The sequence below is a fragment of the Oculina patagonica genome, chromosome 9, assembly GCF_052425735.1.
Source record: "Oculina patagonica isolate OP01 chromosome 9, crgOcupat, whole genome shotgun sequence".
Classification (NCBI taxonomy): Eukaryota; Metazoa; Cnidaria; class Anthozoa; order Scleractinia; family Oculinidae; genus Oculina; species Oculina patagonica.
Window position 1 is genome coordinate 3847082 of NC_135766.1, and position 13547 is coordinate 3860628.

Consider the following 13547-nt stretch of genomic DNA (forward strand, 5'->3'; position numbering starts at 1 on the left):
GTTACATTTCAGTGTTACGTTCCAGGTCCCGCAAGCTTCATCGTGTTTAGAGGCCCTGTTAGGGTAGGTATGTCTCCCGTCTCAATTTCAAAGCTTGCCATGTCGCAACTAAGAATGGTCCGCATGTCGCTGTCGTAATTTCACGGTGGGCACAGAATGACTCAAAATCGCTCGCCGTTCGTGTGACTAATCGCCATATTGGACGAGGTCTATTTTCGGCAGACTGGGTACGAATTTAGCGGAGCAGGAAATGACGTTTTTTAGCCCTTCCCAGAGGGCCCTATGAGGTCGGAAGCTCAATGCAAGGAAGCCATCTTTGAAGTAGAAGGAAAGAGCTTTAATTTGGTACCAAATAAAGGTAGGTTTCTCTTTTTTTGTAGACATCACGGCTTTGATATTTTAGCCGCTTCGTGTTCCAGTGCTTCTGAAATGAAAAGTGCCCTTTTTCGGCTCCATTCATTTCCGTCAGTTTCTGCTAAAACCTTTTGATTTTGCCATCATAGCATTAAGAGTAGGTTAAATTTCGATCGTATGTTTTTAGTTTTTTAAGAAAGAAGCGTGCGCCTTCAGGGTAACTCGTGTTTAACGGTGTAATTTTGCGATTACCTTCGAACAGATATCAACTGTTCTAGAGACCAACTGGCCTGGCGTTTACCTACCTCCAGCTTTCTGGGTGTTTCTGCTAGTGAGAAAATGACACGAGAAGTATCCAAAGTTCGAAGGCAGTACGTTACTACAATTTAACTTTATTTTTTTATCAGGTAAGCTCAATCTAATGTCTATTTACTATATAAACACCAGTGAAATACCAGGTGAGCTTTCGCGCAAAAAATTGATATCTTCACACGTGAACATGCGGAGAAAACCGTTACTATGGTTACATAATAAATCGCTTTCCAAGTTTATATAATAAATAGAATATTACTTGGCTGCTTAGTGATATGAAATTTCTCTTTGAGTTGAGTGTTGACAAATATTCCACTTGTTCGCTTCCCTATAATTATTTCCCTGCTGATTAATATTTTTTCAGCACTCAAAGAGAAATTTTGTATCTTTGGACCTCTTTGCACAGCCATGTTATAGTGAAAATTTTTTTAAAATATATCTTGTTTGCTGTGTTTATGAAGTTTTGTTTTTATAAGCACAAGTACAACAGTACACACACGATACCGTAAACTACTGTTTAAGAATAATCAATAAAGGTTATAGTACTGTAGTAGCCTTGAAATTTCTTTCCGGCAGGCTAAAAAAATGCAATTGCTTAAATTGCTCACACACTGAGAATCACATCATTTATTTCATCATTATCCACAGTTCACATATATGTCTTTCGTATATTCACTATGTCAGTACTAATACTCTTAAGTATATCAAAAGGGACCAAAAGAACATTCAGTTGTGTTAATCAAAATTCTATAAATCATTTTCAATAACAGGCATATAAGACTGATTGTTTAGATTTCTGTTGGCAATCAATAACAATAGATTGTCATATTGTTGCACCTCTTCTATGTTAGCTAGATATGGCCTAATCAGTTTTTAAAGGTTATGTTTTGCTCTTAATAGCCTTCTATAATTACACCATTGTGATTGCTTAACCCCTTTTTTCTATATGCATATGATGATATATGATTAACCCCACTACATTTGAAAAGTGCCATTTTGATTCTTACTTTTTTTTACTTTTCTGCATCTAGGAATTGACTGGGGAACCAAGCCAGGGTCACATCTACTGGAGGCTTGTTATTTATATAAACAGCATGCAACGGCATATTTTTTGAAATAATTTAACTGACGAGCCACTCTATGGGTACCCATGATATTTCTCTTTGCTTTTCTCGTGAAATGTGGTCAAAATGCCAAAATTCAGAAATTGCAAATATTTTCTGTAGTGTTTAAAAGCTTTGATGGTTTTATATCAGAGTTTTCAATTTGATCAAGCAAATTTTGGTCAATTTCAGCTCTTCGTTTCAATCTTGAGATCTTTGATTTCTTCAGAAATACCCATAAAGAGGCTCTTCACTTATCTTGCAAGTGAGCAAGTATTTTTTAACAGCAACATAGTGAATGTTTAAGCTGTCAACATATCAGATATTTTTGGTTTGGTTTATTAGACAACAGCTGTGTTAAAAATATAAGCTGTTACCAGTAATCACTTAGCACAAAATATTAGATTACAGTGAATTATGTGTATGGTATAGAACAAGCTAGGTCATATATTTTTGGCTCAGGAATGGGGCTGTTGAATCTTAGCTTAATAAACTCAGAATAGTTAACGAGACAGCAGCTCTATTTGCATCTTAGCTTAATAAGCTCAAGATATTAGTTTAGACAGAAGCTCTGTTTGAATCTTAGCTGAATAAGCTCAAGATATTTATTAAGACAGAAGTTCTTTTTGGATCTTAGCCTAGCTCAGGATATTTATTAAGACAGTTGTATTATTTTAATCTTAGCTTAGCTCAAGATATTATTAAGACTTAGACATCAACTCTATTTTTAATCGTTGATGTACTTTGAATATATTTTTAGCTTAGCATTATATAATATACAGTTGATGTGTGTACTGTAGATTTCATATTTATTAAGGCAACAGCTCTATTTAAAAAATTGAAGCTGATTGAATATATATTTTGTAAATATTTTAACTGAGCAGAATTTAATTAATAACAGAATACATTGAATGCAGTGTCTACTGTTGAACACATGTCAGTCATTTGCTTAAGATATAAATGCAACAGCTCTATTTGTAATTTACTATAGCTGTTTTTATGTCTTTTAAACTTTGATTTATTTTATAACAACTAAACAACTTAGCATTCTAGAATACAGAGGTTGTGTATTAATACAGTTGATCATAGGTCAGTCATTTAAGCTCAATATATTTATTAACACATGCAACAGCTCTTTCCCATTTTTGTAACTTAGCTTAATTTATTAGCATCAAACTACAGTGAATGGGTACTCTGTTGAAGACCGGTCAGACATTTTTGGCTCTATTTATTTTTTTGATTTTTTGAAATCTTGGCTATTCTTCAATTTTTGCTTATAGTATTTCTTATGGTAAAAAGGTAAAGTCTATGTCCTAGCCAAGTGGCCCATTGCTTAGTATTTCTTATGACATACAGTAAATGTGAACACAGGTCATATTTTGAGCTTGTTAAATATATATTTCTCAACAACATATTGATGTATGTGAAAGATAATATTTCAGGTTAAAAGCTGTTTCAGCACTTGGAGGAAAAATGGTTAGCAAATATAAATTGAATTTTATCTTGTCTTGTATTGATTATTTATAATTATGGGGAAATGGGGTATGACTATTTTGTTATACCCACCCACAATGTCTGTTACGAAGTGCTTCTGAAGGCTTAAGGGTTCTCAAAAGCCCCCTAAAAACATTTAAAAGATAGAAAAAAATTCTTTATTTTGATGTTGTTAACCCCTAAAGGTGGGTGTAAATATTTTTAGATTTTTGTATTTGTTAGGGATACTGCAATAACAACTATGGTTAGAATTATTCTAGCCATTGTTTTAGAATTTAAAGGCAGAGCTTTCATTTCTCTGACTATGGTATATATGTTGTTTAACTGACAAGCATTCTTGACCCCTTCATTTGGGAGACCCCTCACTCCCACAGTTGTCAAAACAGTATGGTATTTTCATAACTTTAATAATTGTCATCTCAGCTAAACTACCCACTTCTTACTGGTAATTATTTATTTGTTTGCAGAAAAACACTACAAAGTAAAACCGTGCGAACAAAATGCCGCTATTTACACAAGATTTGGTGAACACCGTGATGATAAGGGGTTATGCACAACTGCAACTGATCATAAAAAAAAATGTTGTCCACGGCATAAGCTTAAGTACATACTCTCCAAAGTGAAAAGTTAGGGATAGTTTGCCTTTGCTTAATTTGTACAGAAAATTCCAGTTCTTCTTTTCGGATGCCAGGACGGATACTCTACTGAACGATTTTTTTTCCTGTCAAAGTCCGCTTGAGGTATTTGTTGACAGCATATAAACGCTCTGTTACACCAGATAGGAGAGAAAAATGCTGGCCGTAATGTAGTGAAAGAAATTGTTTCTGCCTTTTGAGTTTTACCAAAGGACACAAATGGGGACAGAAAACCCATTTTCAGCTTTAGCCACTCTTATTATCACGGGAAAAAACTTTTGGAATATCGTCCATTTCACGAACTTCATCCACAGTGAGAGCCGCCATTTTGAAATAAGGCGCCAATACTGCGCGTAACCGCTGAACAAAATGAATGGCGAACTTGAGCGATTTTAAGTCATTCTGTGCCCACCGTGATTTCGTCAAAGTCGGACGCGAGTAACAGAGCAGAAGTTTCTCAGATATTTTAATTTCTCAACCAATTTAAAAATGCGTGAGTAACCTAGGTACACAGAGCAGAAGTTTCTCTGGTATTTTCCGGGGCACCCAACGAGAAAATTTTACTATAGGTGTCAGAACATCGTTTTTACGTTATAAGTGTCCTTTTTGTGCGATTTAAAGACTTATTTTTAAACACTAAGAAAAGTGTGTCTTTTCGGATACGCTAGCTAGAACTTTCAAACTTCAGAAAATTTTTATGGACCGAAATACTATTACCCGAATTTACACCGAAACGGTCTGCTGGGTGCCCCTGTATTTTAAAAAGGTGGTTCATTTTTTTTTAAATATCTGGACCAATTAAAAACGAGCAGTAGTTTTCGAGCAATTGATAAACGACGTGACTCTGGACAAAGTACATGTACACAGAGCAGAAGTTTTTTCGTGCATTTTGAAAGAGCTGTTAAGATTAATTTAATTATTTGACAGATAAAACACGACGTTCTAACTTTAGAACACAATACACGTGGGTAACCTAGGTGCACAGAGCAGAACTTTCTCCGGTATTTAAAAAAGGGAATTAATGTTTTTAATGTCTCGACCAATTAAAAACGACGTGACTCAATTAGGTACGCAAAGCAGAAGTTTCTCGGGCACTTTAAATTACGCATTAAAAACTTAACGGTGCATGTTTAAATTTTTCGACCAATTAAAAAACGTAGTTTTTCGTGCACTTTAATATCGCAGTACGAAAGGGTGTTTTAAATTTTTTTGACCAAATAAAAAACGAGCAGAAGTTTTTTTTTTTTTTTAATATAATTTAAATCTTTGACAAATTAATTAAAAACGACGTGTTCTCAACTGATCAAAAATTCTCGATCGCAAAACATTTCCCCACCGATTTCTCGACCTCGACGGTCTATTATTTTTGGACTGCTGTTTGCTGTTTCAGGCGTTCACTGTCAATTTTTCAAAGGTGGGTTTGATCTCGCTCGGTTGAAATGACATCTGGGCTTATTTGTCGTATTTCCTTATACTTTGTTATACTTTATCAGGATGAAGTACGTTAGTTGGTTGCCAGCACAGTGATTATAACACTTCCGCTCTAATGCAAACCTTCATTACTTTAGCCTGAGTTTGTTCCTTTCAACTTTATTATTGAATTTATAACTTTTTGATCAGCCACAGCAACAAATAAGGATCTGTCATATTGTACCCTTTATAGCGAAATACTAGTGAGTAGGACAAGCAAAGAAAATTTATGACTGTTTGTATTTATCCACTTTTCGACTTGATAGCTGCGGGGCCTAAAAGCATGCCCTGCATATACTGATGGCGCAGGGGATTTGTGTCGATTTGTGACTACATCAGGCTCGCCTTCGAACATTTAAGAAACCGAGTGATTCGCAGTAGTGATCTTCTTTAATTATTTCCTTCGCTGTCGCTATTTCAATAAAAGTCTTGTCGTTCGTCGCCATTTTATTTCTTCCATGTCGCTGTTTAAACGCCGTGTCGCTTGTCGAAATTTACCCTTAAAGGGCCTCTGTTTAGCCCAAAGAAACGTTTTGCGAGTGAAAAAGCCGTCACACTTCCGGTATCTACAGTGGTATACTAGTATGTTGTTTTGAGGCTTTTTTGAGTGTGTTAATATATTTTGTTCCCGCGTTTTGCGATGAATGACATTTTAAGCGTCTGAAACTCTATCGCGAGTTAAGATAAAGTTGCCCTTTTTGAAACTCGTTTCTTTGAGGATAAGAAAAGAATTTTGTTCTTACAAGGACACAATTTAGCGCCGGAAGATGTTTTGTTTCGTAACCGAATCCCGAATAAGCCGCCGTGCTTCCTGAACTACATCCCAAGTGGTAAGTTTTGCAAATAATTTTTGGTTATTGTCGTCTTTAGTTAATCCGCTGTTTCCTTTGTGAATGTTGTCTGTTTGCATCCTTGTTTTCCGGCATTCTCGACTGTACAATGGTATATTTAGTTTTAAAAAACCTGTATTCTATCGATCAACCTAGCCTGCAAAAACAGCCGCCTCTCATTCGCGCTTTGTTGCGGGACGCAAATGAGAAGCGGCTGTATTCGCAGGCTACGATCAACCTGGTGGACTTGACCATTTGCTGACGGATCGGTATTCGAGTAAATTGATTCCTTAACACATCTCTGGCGAAGAGGCGTCAAGGAATTTCATTCATACGTGTCGAAAAATCTAGACCCCCTGCTAATGTTCTGCAGTAAAACTGCAGAACATCGCAGGGGTCCACGATTTCAAAGTCGCAAGAAGCTCATCATGCTTGCAATTATTTCACGGAAAATTAGTGGCGTAGCAGGATCTTAAAACAATCGTGAATGCTAAGAAAATCAAACTTCATTCTTTTCGTTATTCTTGATTATGTTTGCATAAGAGAACGCGTTGATTTTTAAATAATTAATGTTGAAGACTCATTTTTAATCATAAAGAAACCAACGATACCAACCATAGTTTGAAATTTTAAAGGTAAGTCTTCTGCAGATTATTTCGTGGTTCAAATGCGTTTGAAATTACAGTTCTTTTTCTTTGATTCTTATTGTATATTTGCTGCTATAAGTGTGCACAGTTATAATTGCTTATTCCGTTCAAGGGGAGTTGACGATTGATTTATATGTGGAGAATATCTGACAGAATCTTCGAAATAACATTTATAGTGTAGAGAGGCGCATAAGCAAGCAATTTCCCTCCGAGCATACTTTAATTAGTTTTTCTGTTAAATTTCCTGCATTTAGTAATAGAAAGGCTTTTGAAATGTTTTGTTGCTTTCAAAGTTTTCTCTTGGTAATAGCTACTGCAGATGGTTCAGTTTTGCTACTAAAAGAAGAAGCATAAATTCATGTAAATTTGAATGAATCATTTGTGAGATTTTCGAATCGTTGTTTGCCAATTGTATCCGAAGTTATATAATTTCTAAAGGTCATGGAAAAAATCTATTGAGAGAATAACAAATTCAAAAGTTAAAATCAAACTTTTTTCTTAGCCAAAGAAGACACCACTTTCCGCTGGGATTTCAGTTCATAGCTTATTTTAATTTATTGTTTTCAATAGCAATCGAGTGTGTTGTTTATATAAAGAAAATAAAGATATTTTAATCAATCTTGCTGTTGAGTGAAATATTTACACAGTTTTTTCTGCATCCTGAATGAAAAAGGTCATTGTTGACCAGAGCAAAATGCCGACTTTTCGCAATCAACATGTATCGAACAAAAGATAACATCACATTTTGTTGAATGGTTTTTATTTGAATCATGTGTGATATCGGTCGACTTATTACACTCTAGCCGGTTGGTCTGTCTTTATTGCCAAAGCTTAAACCAAAACTAATTCAACAGTTGCTCATACTGCCTAACTCATTTGGTATAAAATTAATATTTTGATTCAGGGCTGTTTCTGAAGACGCGACGAGGAAGGGATATGGCGACGACACAACTTTTTTGCATCACACTTGTACTTCAACTGTGTCAGATGTTTTGTGAAATGGCTTCTCAACAATGTGAAGGCGAAGATTCTATCTATGGCATGATGCTCCGGGGACACACCTTTAAGAGGATGAAGACATCAATCTCACTTGAGTGTCTTCAGGCTTGCTATGATGACGTCAGATGTCAAAGCTTCAATTACGTCATCTCCCAAGACTTGTGTGAATTAAATGACCGCACAAAGGAAGCCAGACCGGAGGATTTTGTTCCTGACTCTGACAGATATTATTACAGAAAATTCAAGAAAAGAGGTACAATAATACATATGTATAATTAAGCTAAGAGATAATTTTTTAGCTCTATTTTTTTAATTGGGCAAATAAAAAAATGGCAGACTAAAACGTAGCCTAACCGTGCAATAGTTTACTAACCCCCTTATTCAAATATTAGAGGATTGCACTCACCCACCCCCACCCCCAACAAGCTATGAGGGAAAAGTCTTTCCAAAGATTCAGTGTAGCAACTTCTCGAAGAAGTGGGCCGCCAACCCTCTAAGGATGTCTCATATTTGGCACTTGTTTAATTATTAAAACACCCTCCCACCCCTTCCCCCAAACCCCCCCCCCCCCACTTTCTTCTCTCTCTTTGATTCCTCTTCGTTCAAGGAAGACTGAAAATAACTTTGTCCGAATAAATATCTAGATGAAAATTAATTATTCAGTTATAGGTTTAAATTCATAGCATGACCAATACAAAAATTTACTAGGTACGTACAGAGTGTTTTTTATTTATTTATTTTATTATTATTTTTATTTATACCAGTCCCACTTGGTTCTATTCCTGAGCTGCCCGCTAACTCGTGTACAGAAATCAAGGCGAATGAAGGAGGACAAGTGGTCAGCGGCAAATACTGGTTTGATTCTATTATACTTGGTCAGACTGTTCTTGCTCACTGTAATATGGAGACAGAAGGTGAAATAACTAAATTATTATATTCCATTACTTATTCACCAATTGATTCATCCACCTGCTTGTATTCTACAAAGTTTTTAATCTCAGTGTCGGTGAATGTCCCAGGCATAAAGTAGCCGTAACTAAATATACCCGCTGGTGAAGGAGATAGTAGTTCTTTATTAGAGTAGCTAATTATAATAAACAACATGCTTAGGCAAGTAGTCAATACTTTCATCGTTCATAAGAGTCAAGATTGCCATTATTATTCTGGCTCTCAAAACGTCGCGATAAACAACTCAAAGCGATTTCATAGTGAGACAAACGAATTAACATTCACCTTTCCTATCTTACACCACGATGAACAATAAACATATCTTTACTGACAAAAAAACTATTGTTTTCTTCTAGATGTCGACGAATGTAGTGCCTCTAACAATGTCTGTGATGTTAATGCCGTTTGTGTTAATACAATTGGTTCATTCGGCTGCTCTTGTAAAATTGGGTATTCCGGCGATGGACAAAGATGCGAATTACTTCGTAAGTATTGCACTGTTGTCCTTTAGTATATATTGAAGCTTTCTTTTCCGTAACGGAACCGTACCAGTAACAACAACAGTGACGGTAACGGTAACGGTAACGGTAAGAGTAATAGTAAAAGTAACGGTAACGTTTAAAGTAACAGTAACGGTAACGGTAACAGTAACAAAAACGGAAACGGTAACATTAACAGTAACAGTTACGGTAACGGTAAAGGTAACGGTAAAAAGTAACAGCAAAAAGTAACAGTAAGTGTAGGAGTAGCAGTAACAGTATCACAACCTCGTTCCCAGGGCTTTTGACGAGGTTGACAGTAACAGTAACAGTAACATTAACAGTAATAGTAACAGTAACAGTAAAAGTAACAATAACGGTAACGGTAACGGTAACGGTAACGGTAACGATAACGATAACAGTAACAATAACGATAACGATAACAGTAACAGTAACAGTAAAAGTAACAATAACGGTAACGGTAACGGTAACGGTAACGGTAACAGTAACAATAACGATAACAGTAACAGTAACAGTTACAGTAACAGTAACAATAACGGTAACGGTAACGGTAACGGTAACGGTAACAATAACGATAACGATAACAGTAACAGTAACAGTAACAGTAAAAGTAACAATAACGGTAACTGTAACGGTAACGGTAACAGTAACAATAACGATAACGGTAACGGTAACGGTAACAGTAACAGTAACAGTAACAGAACCAGTAGCAGAACCAGTAATAAGCAGTTGCAATAACAGTAGCAATAGCAGTAGCAGTATCACTAGAATAAGTAGCAGTGTTCTAATCAGTATTAGCAGTGACCGTGTCAGTGTCTGTGGTAGTGGCAGTAGTTTTGTGGGAGCCTTGTAAGAATTAACTTCATTGTCTTGTGTTTTTTTCCATGTAGCCTGCAAACCAGTAGGAGTAGCAGATGTAAACAAAATGCCTGATGACAAAATAACCTCGAGCACAGTCTACCTTCAATATTACTCCTACCACGGCCGGCTTCATGGAGTTTCTGGATGGTGCCCGTCGACTAAGACAGACAGAAACGACTTTATTCAAGTAGATATGGGAGCAGTGCGCGCTGTCTGCGCAGTCGCAACGCAGGGAAAGCCAAACGGATCATTCGTGACAAGCTACAAGCTTCTCTTTTCTGCTGATGGTGCCAGGTGGAGCGCATACAAGGAAGACAATGTGGATAAGGTATAATATACACTTATTGGATTCGTCCAAGCCCAACATGGAAAGATATTTAAGTCGAGGCTGCAATATTGGGCGATACCGAAGGTCGAGCGTAATATCGAAGCCGAGACTTTCATATCTTTTCATATTGAGCGAGGATGAATTCTATATATATATAGGAATTTTGGTCATTTAATCAACTTTAAATAAAACAAAAGGCAACAAGTCTCAAAACGAAACAAAACAAACACTACGAAAAATAGATTTATCTGTTACCTTTGTTTAATCGTTAATGACTTCTGAGCAATTGTGCTAATTATCTTGAAATGAGTAGGCCTCCAACGGTCAAAGGAGAACTGGATTATATCTGGTCAATCGATCTGCCACAGTTTGTCATTGCCGCGCGATTTACGAAACCACCTTTTTTTTTTTTTTGAATGCTCTCCTTCAAATTGTAGAAAGCTTATCGCAATTGAATAGCGTATGACGCAACGTTGGTAAGCGAATCCTGAAATTTAAAACCGCCAGGATTTTGTGTGAGTCCATATTTTAGTTACCTCAAAAACATTACTTGCAAGGGATGAAAACAGTGACAATGGTGTTATATAACTTAATTAACGATCCAGAAATGGTTGTATACAGCAGGAGCAGCTGAATTATTTTGCGTTTTAAAAGAAAAATATTTGTTTTATTCATATTTTCAGGTTTTTCAAGCAAATGCGGATTTGGAATCGGTTGTACAGAATTCACTGAACATAACAACTCATGCAAGATATGTCCGATTCTATCCTGTCACCTATTCATCCTTTCCCTGTATGAGGATTGAAGTGTTTGTACAGTAAAATAAATTCTACAAGCAACTACAACAGCCAAGAACAGAGCAGATGATGATGATGATGATGACGAAGACGAAGACGAAGACGATGACGATGACGATGACGATGACGATGACGATGACGATGACGATGACGATGACGATGACGATGACGATGACGATGATGATGACGATAACGACGACGACTACGACGACGACAACCGTCAAGAAAAACGCCAGATGACGTGACACTTTTGTAGAACCCTCGAGTGCTTGGATAATAAAAATCTGCAAAGTTTTGAAGAAAGATTTGTCACAATCGGTACTTGTTCCTTAGATGTATTTTCTGAAGACTGAGAGACATGGCAACAAATAAGTCAGAAAATCAATATTTTAACGGCACGATGTAGAGTCCCGCGGATTTGTGTGGGTTTTTAGTTATTATTTTTTTTTTGTAGGATGTATTTATTGAAATCCTAGTTACTGGACACCTTAGCAGTGCATGCTTCAATATGTAGTTAATAGGGCATGTTAAGAGCCGATCAGAAACGAAACGAAACTCTTAACTTGAAACGAAACTCTTAACTTGTTACACTTATTTTTTTGAATGATAATTAGAGGGTTTTGATGTGGTTATTCAAAAACGCAATTTTTCAAAAAATACAATTTTTTTAATTAGTAACCAAGAGGGCCATAAGTTCGTCAGTGTAGCTATCATAGGACACCCTCTGCAAATATATTTTCACTTGGTAGTTCCGTATATAAGAAATGCTATTCCATACGTTTCCTGCTTCATTTCCTCAGGGATAAAAATTTAGTAGATCAGATAAGGTACACGTGAAGAATCACTTTCATTTTCCACGTGCAGAATTAGCAGAATTTCGACTTCTTTCTAGTTTTCTCCAGCAAAAATACAGAATTGCATGACCGAGGTGTAAATGTACAGAACGCAATGGAGAGATTATTGGTGATCAGACTTTTCCACGCACCTCTCAGAGGTAAATACTATGTACTTACTGACTGAGTGGGAGCGCCGGACGGGAAAATATTTGGCTCGAGGTCAGGACGTACGGACAGAGCGCAGCGAGGTCCGTGCGTCCTGACCGAGAGCCAAATATTTTCCCGTCCGGCCCGACCTAACTAAAGTTCATTTGAACTGTGATGTGCGTACAAAGTTTTTGAACTTCTGTTAAAATTGTCAACCAAATTTCCGAGATTTAGCTCCATTCCAAGAAGATTTAAATCCGACTAAATTCCTCGTACATGATTGCAGTTAGTAGAAATTTCAAAGGAAACGTTTATGGAGGACTACAACAAAGAATTTGCACGACGTTTCGGCTAGTCGTGCTCGCCTCTCAGCGAACAAGACTGACTATATCCTGATTTAGCGACGTTTCTTCTGAGCTGTAATTTACGATTGATTTGAACGAGAGGATTAATTAATTTTTTCACCAAGAAGGATTTTGTATGTTAAAAACAACATTAGATCTTAATCTATGAAACTAAATAAAGACTTGAAAAGGGATTGTACTGACAGTTAAAGATTTTCTTGGTCTTGCTTCGCTTCGTTTCCCTTCGGCTTCAAGTTGTTTTGTTTACCACGGATCGTAGGATTCATGAACGTCTGCTGTTGCTGCTTAGTCCTTGAACTCGTTAGTTCCTCGACGATGTTGAGCTCTGCATTACAGTTGATGTCAAAATTGTGCTTAAAATGCTTTGTGAAAACAAGCGGTCTGTGTCGTAATCAGGTTAGTCGTAAACATGTTCTCGCATTTTGTTTGTTGTGATTTAAAAATTACGCAGCAGAAAGAGAAATTTGAGTTTACTTGGCATTTGCATTTTTTCTTCAATGTCAGTTTATCATGACTTCAAACCAGGATACGTCTTTGTCCGATTTTGTTGTTTTTTTGACGGCTTTTATTTCGATTTACATTGTTGTTGTCAGGAGTATTTCTTCATAATTGCCAAGTTTAAACACGTTTTGTTTAATTTTTGCGCCTGCAAACGACATCGCTTTCTAGATAGTAAAGTTTTTAGAAAAATCTTAATTATCATTCACCTGAATTCAAAGTGGAATCAACTGGTTCCAATTTCGGCATCTCGCGGCAGTAGCGGGACCGTACGCTTTTCCAGTAGGGCCGTACGGCTTTTTCCGGCCCTGCTAGAGCGAGGCGTATGGCCCTCATACGGGACTTTTTTTCATATGGTTTTCCATGGAAATTGCGCGCGGGTCCGTACGGGTCATATGATAAAAACGCAAAGGGCTGAATTCC

General features: G+C 36.7%; 1 protein-coding gene and 1 long non-coding RNA gene across 2 annotated transcripts; both read left to right on the plus strand.

Annotated features, from left to right (window-relative positions):
• The first annotated feature begins 199 nt into the window (after positions 1-199).
• On the plus strand, positions 200-3275 carry LOC144665443 (uncharacterized). Its single transcript, XR_013572936.1, has 3 exons — positions 200-358; positions 617-761; positions 1698-3275. It is a non-coding gene; the product is annotated as an uncharacterized LOC144665443 (long non-coding RNA).
• Positions 3276-7781: 4506 nt separating this feature from the next.
• Positions 7782-11472, plus strand: LOC144665316 (uncharacterized). Its single transcript, XM_078526547.1, has 5 exons — positions 7782-8097; positions 8609-8758; positions 9149-9277; positions 10183-10481; positions 11165-11472. Exons 1-5 carry the CDS (start codon positions 7782-7784, stop codon positions 11300-11302), a joined length of 1032 nt encoding a protein of 343 aa, XP_078382673.1. The 3' UTR covers positions 11303-11472.
• The last annotated feature ends 2075 nt before the right edge of the window (positions 11473-13547 follow it).

Bases quoted from the DNA above. Each gene is read 5' to 3' on its own strand.
- LOC144665316 (XM_078526547.1), top strand. From the start codon at position 7,782: ATGGCGACGACACAACTTTTTTGCATCACACTTGTACTTCAACTGTGT. The intron at 9,278-10,182 runs GTAAGTATTGCA...TTTTCCATGTAG, and splicing joins ACAAAGATGCGAATTACTTC to CCTGCAAACCAGTAGGAGTA. The intron at 10,482-11,164 runs GTATAATATACA...TCATATTTTCAG, and splicing joins AGGAAGACAATGTGGATAAG to GTTTTTCAAGCAAATGCGGA.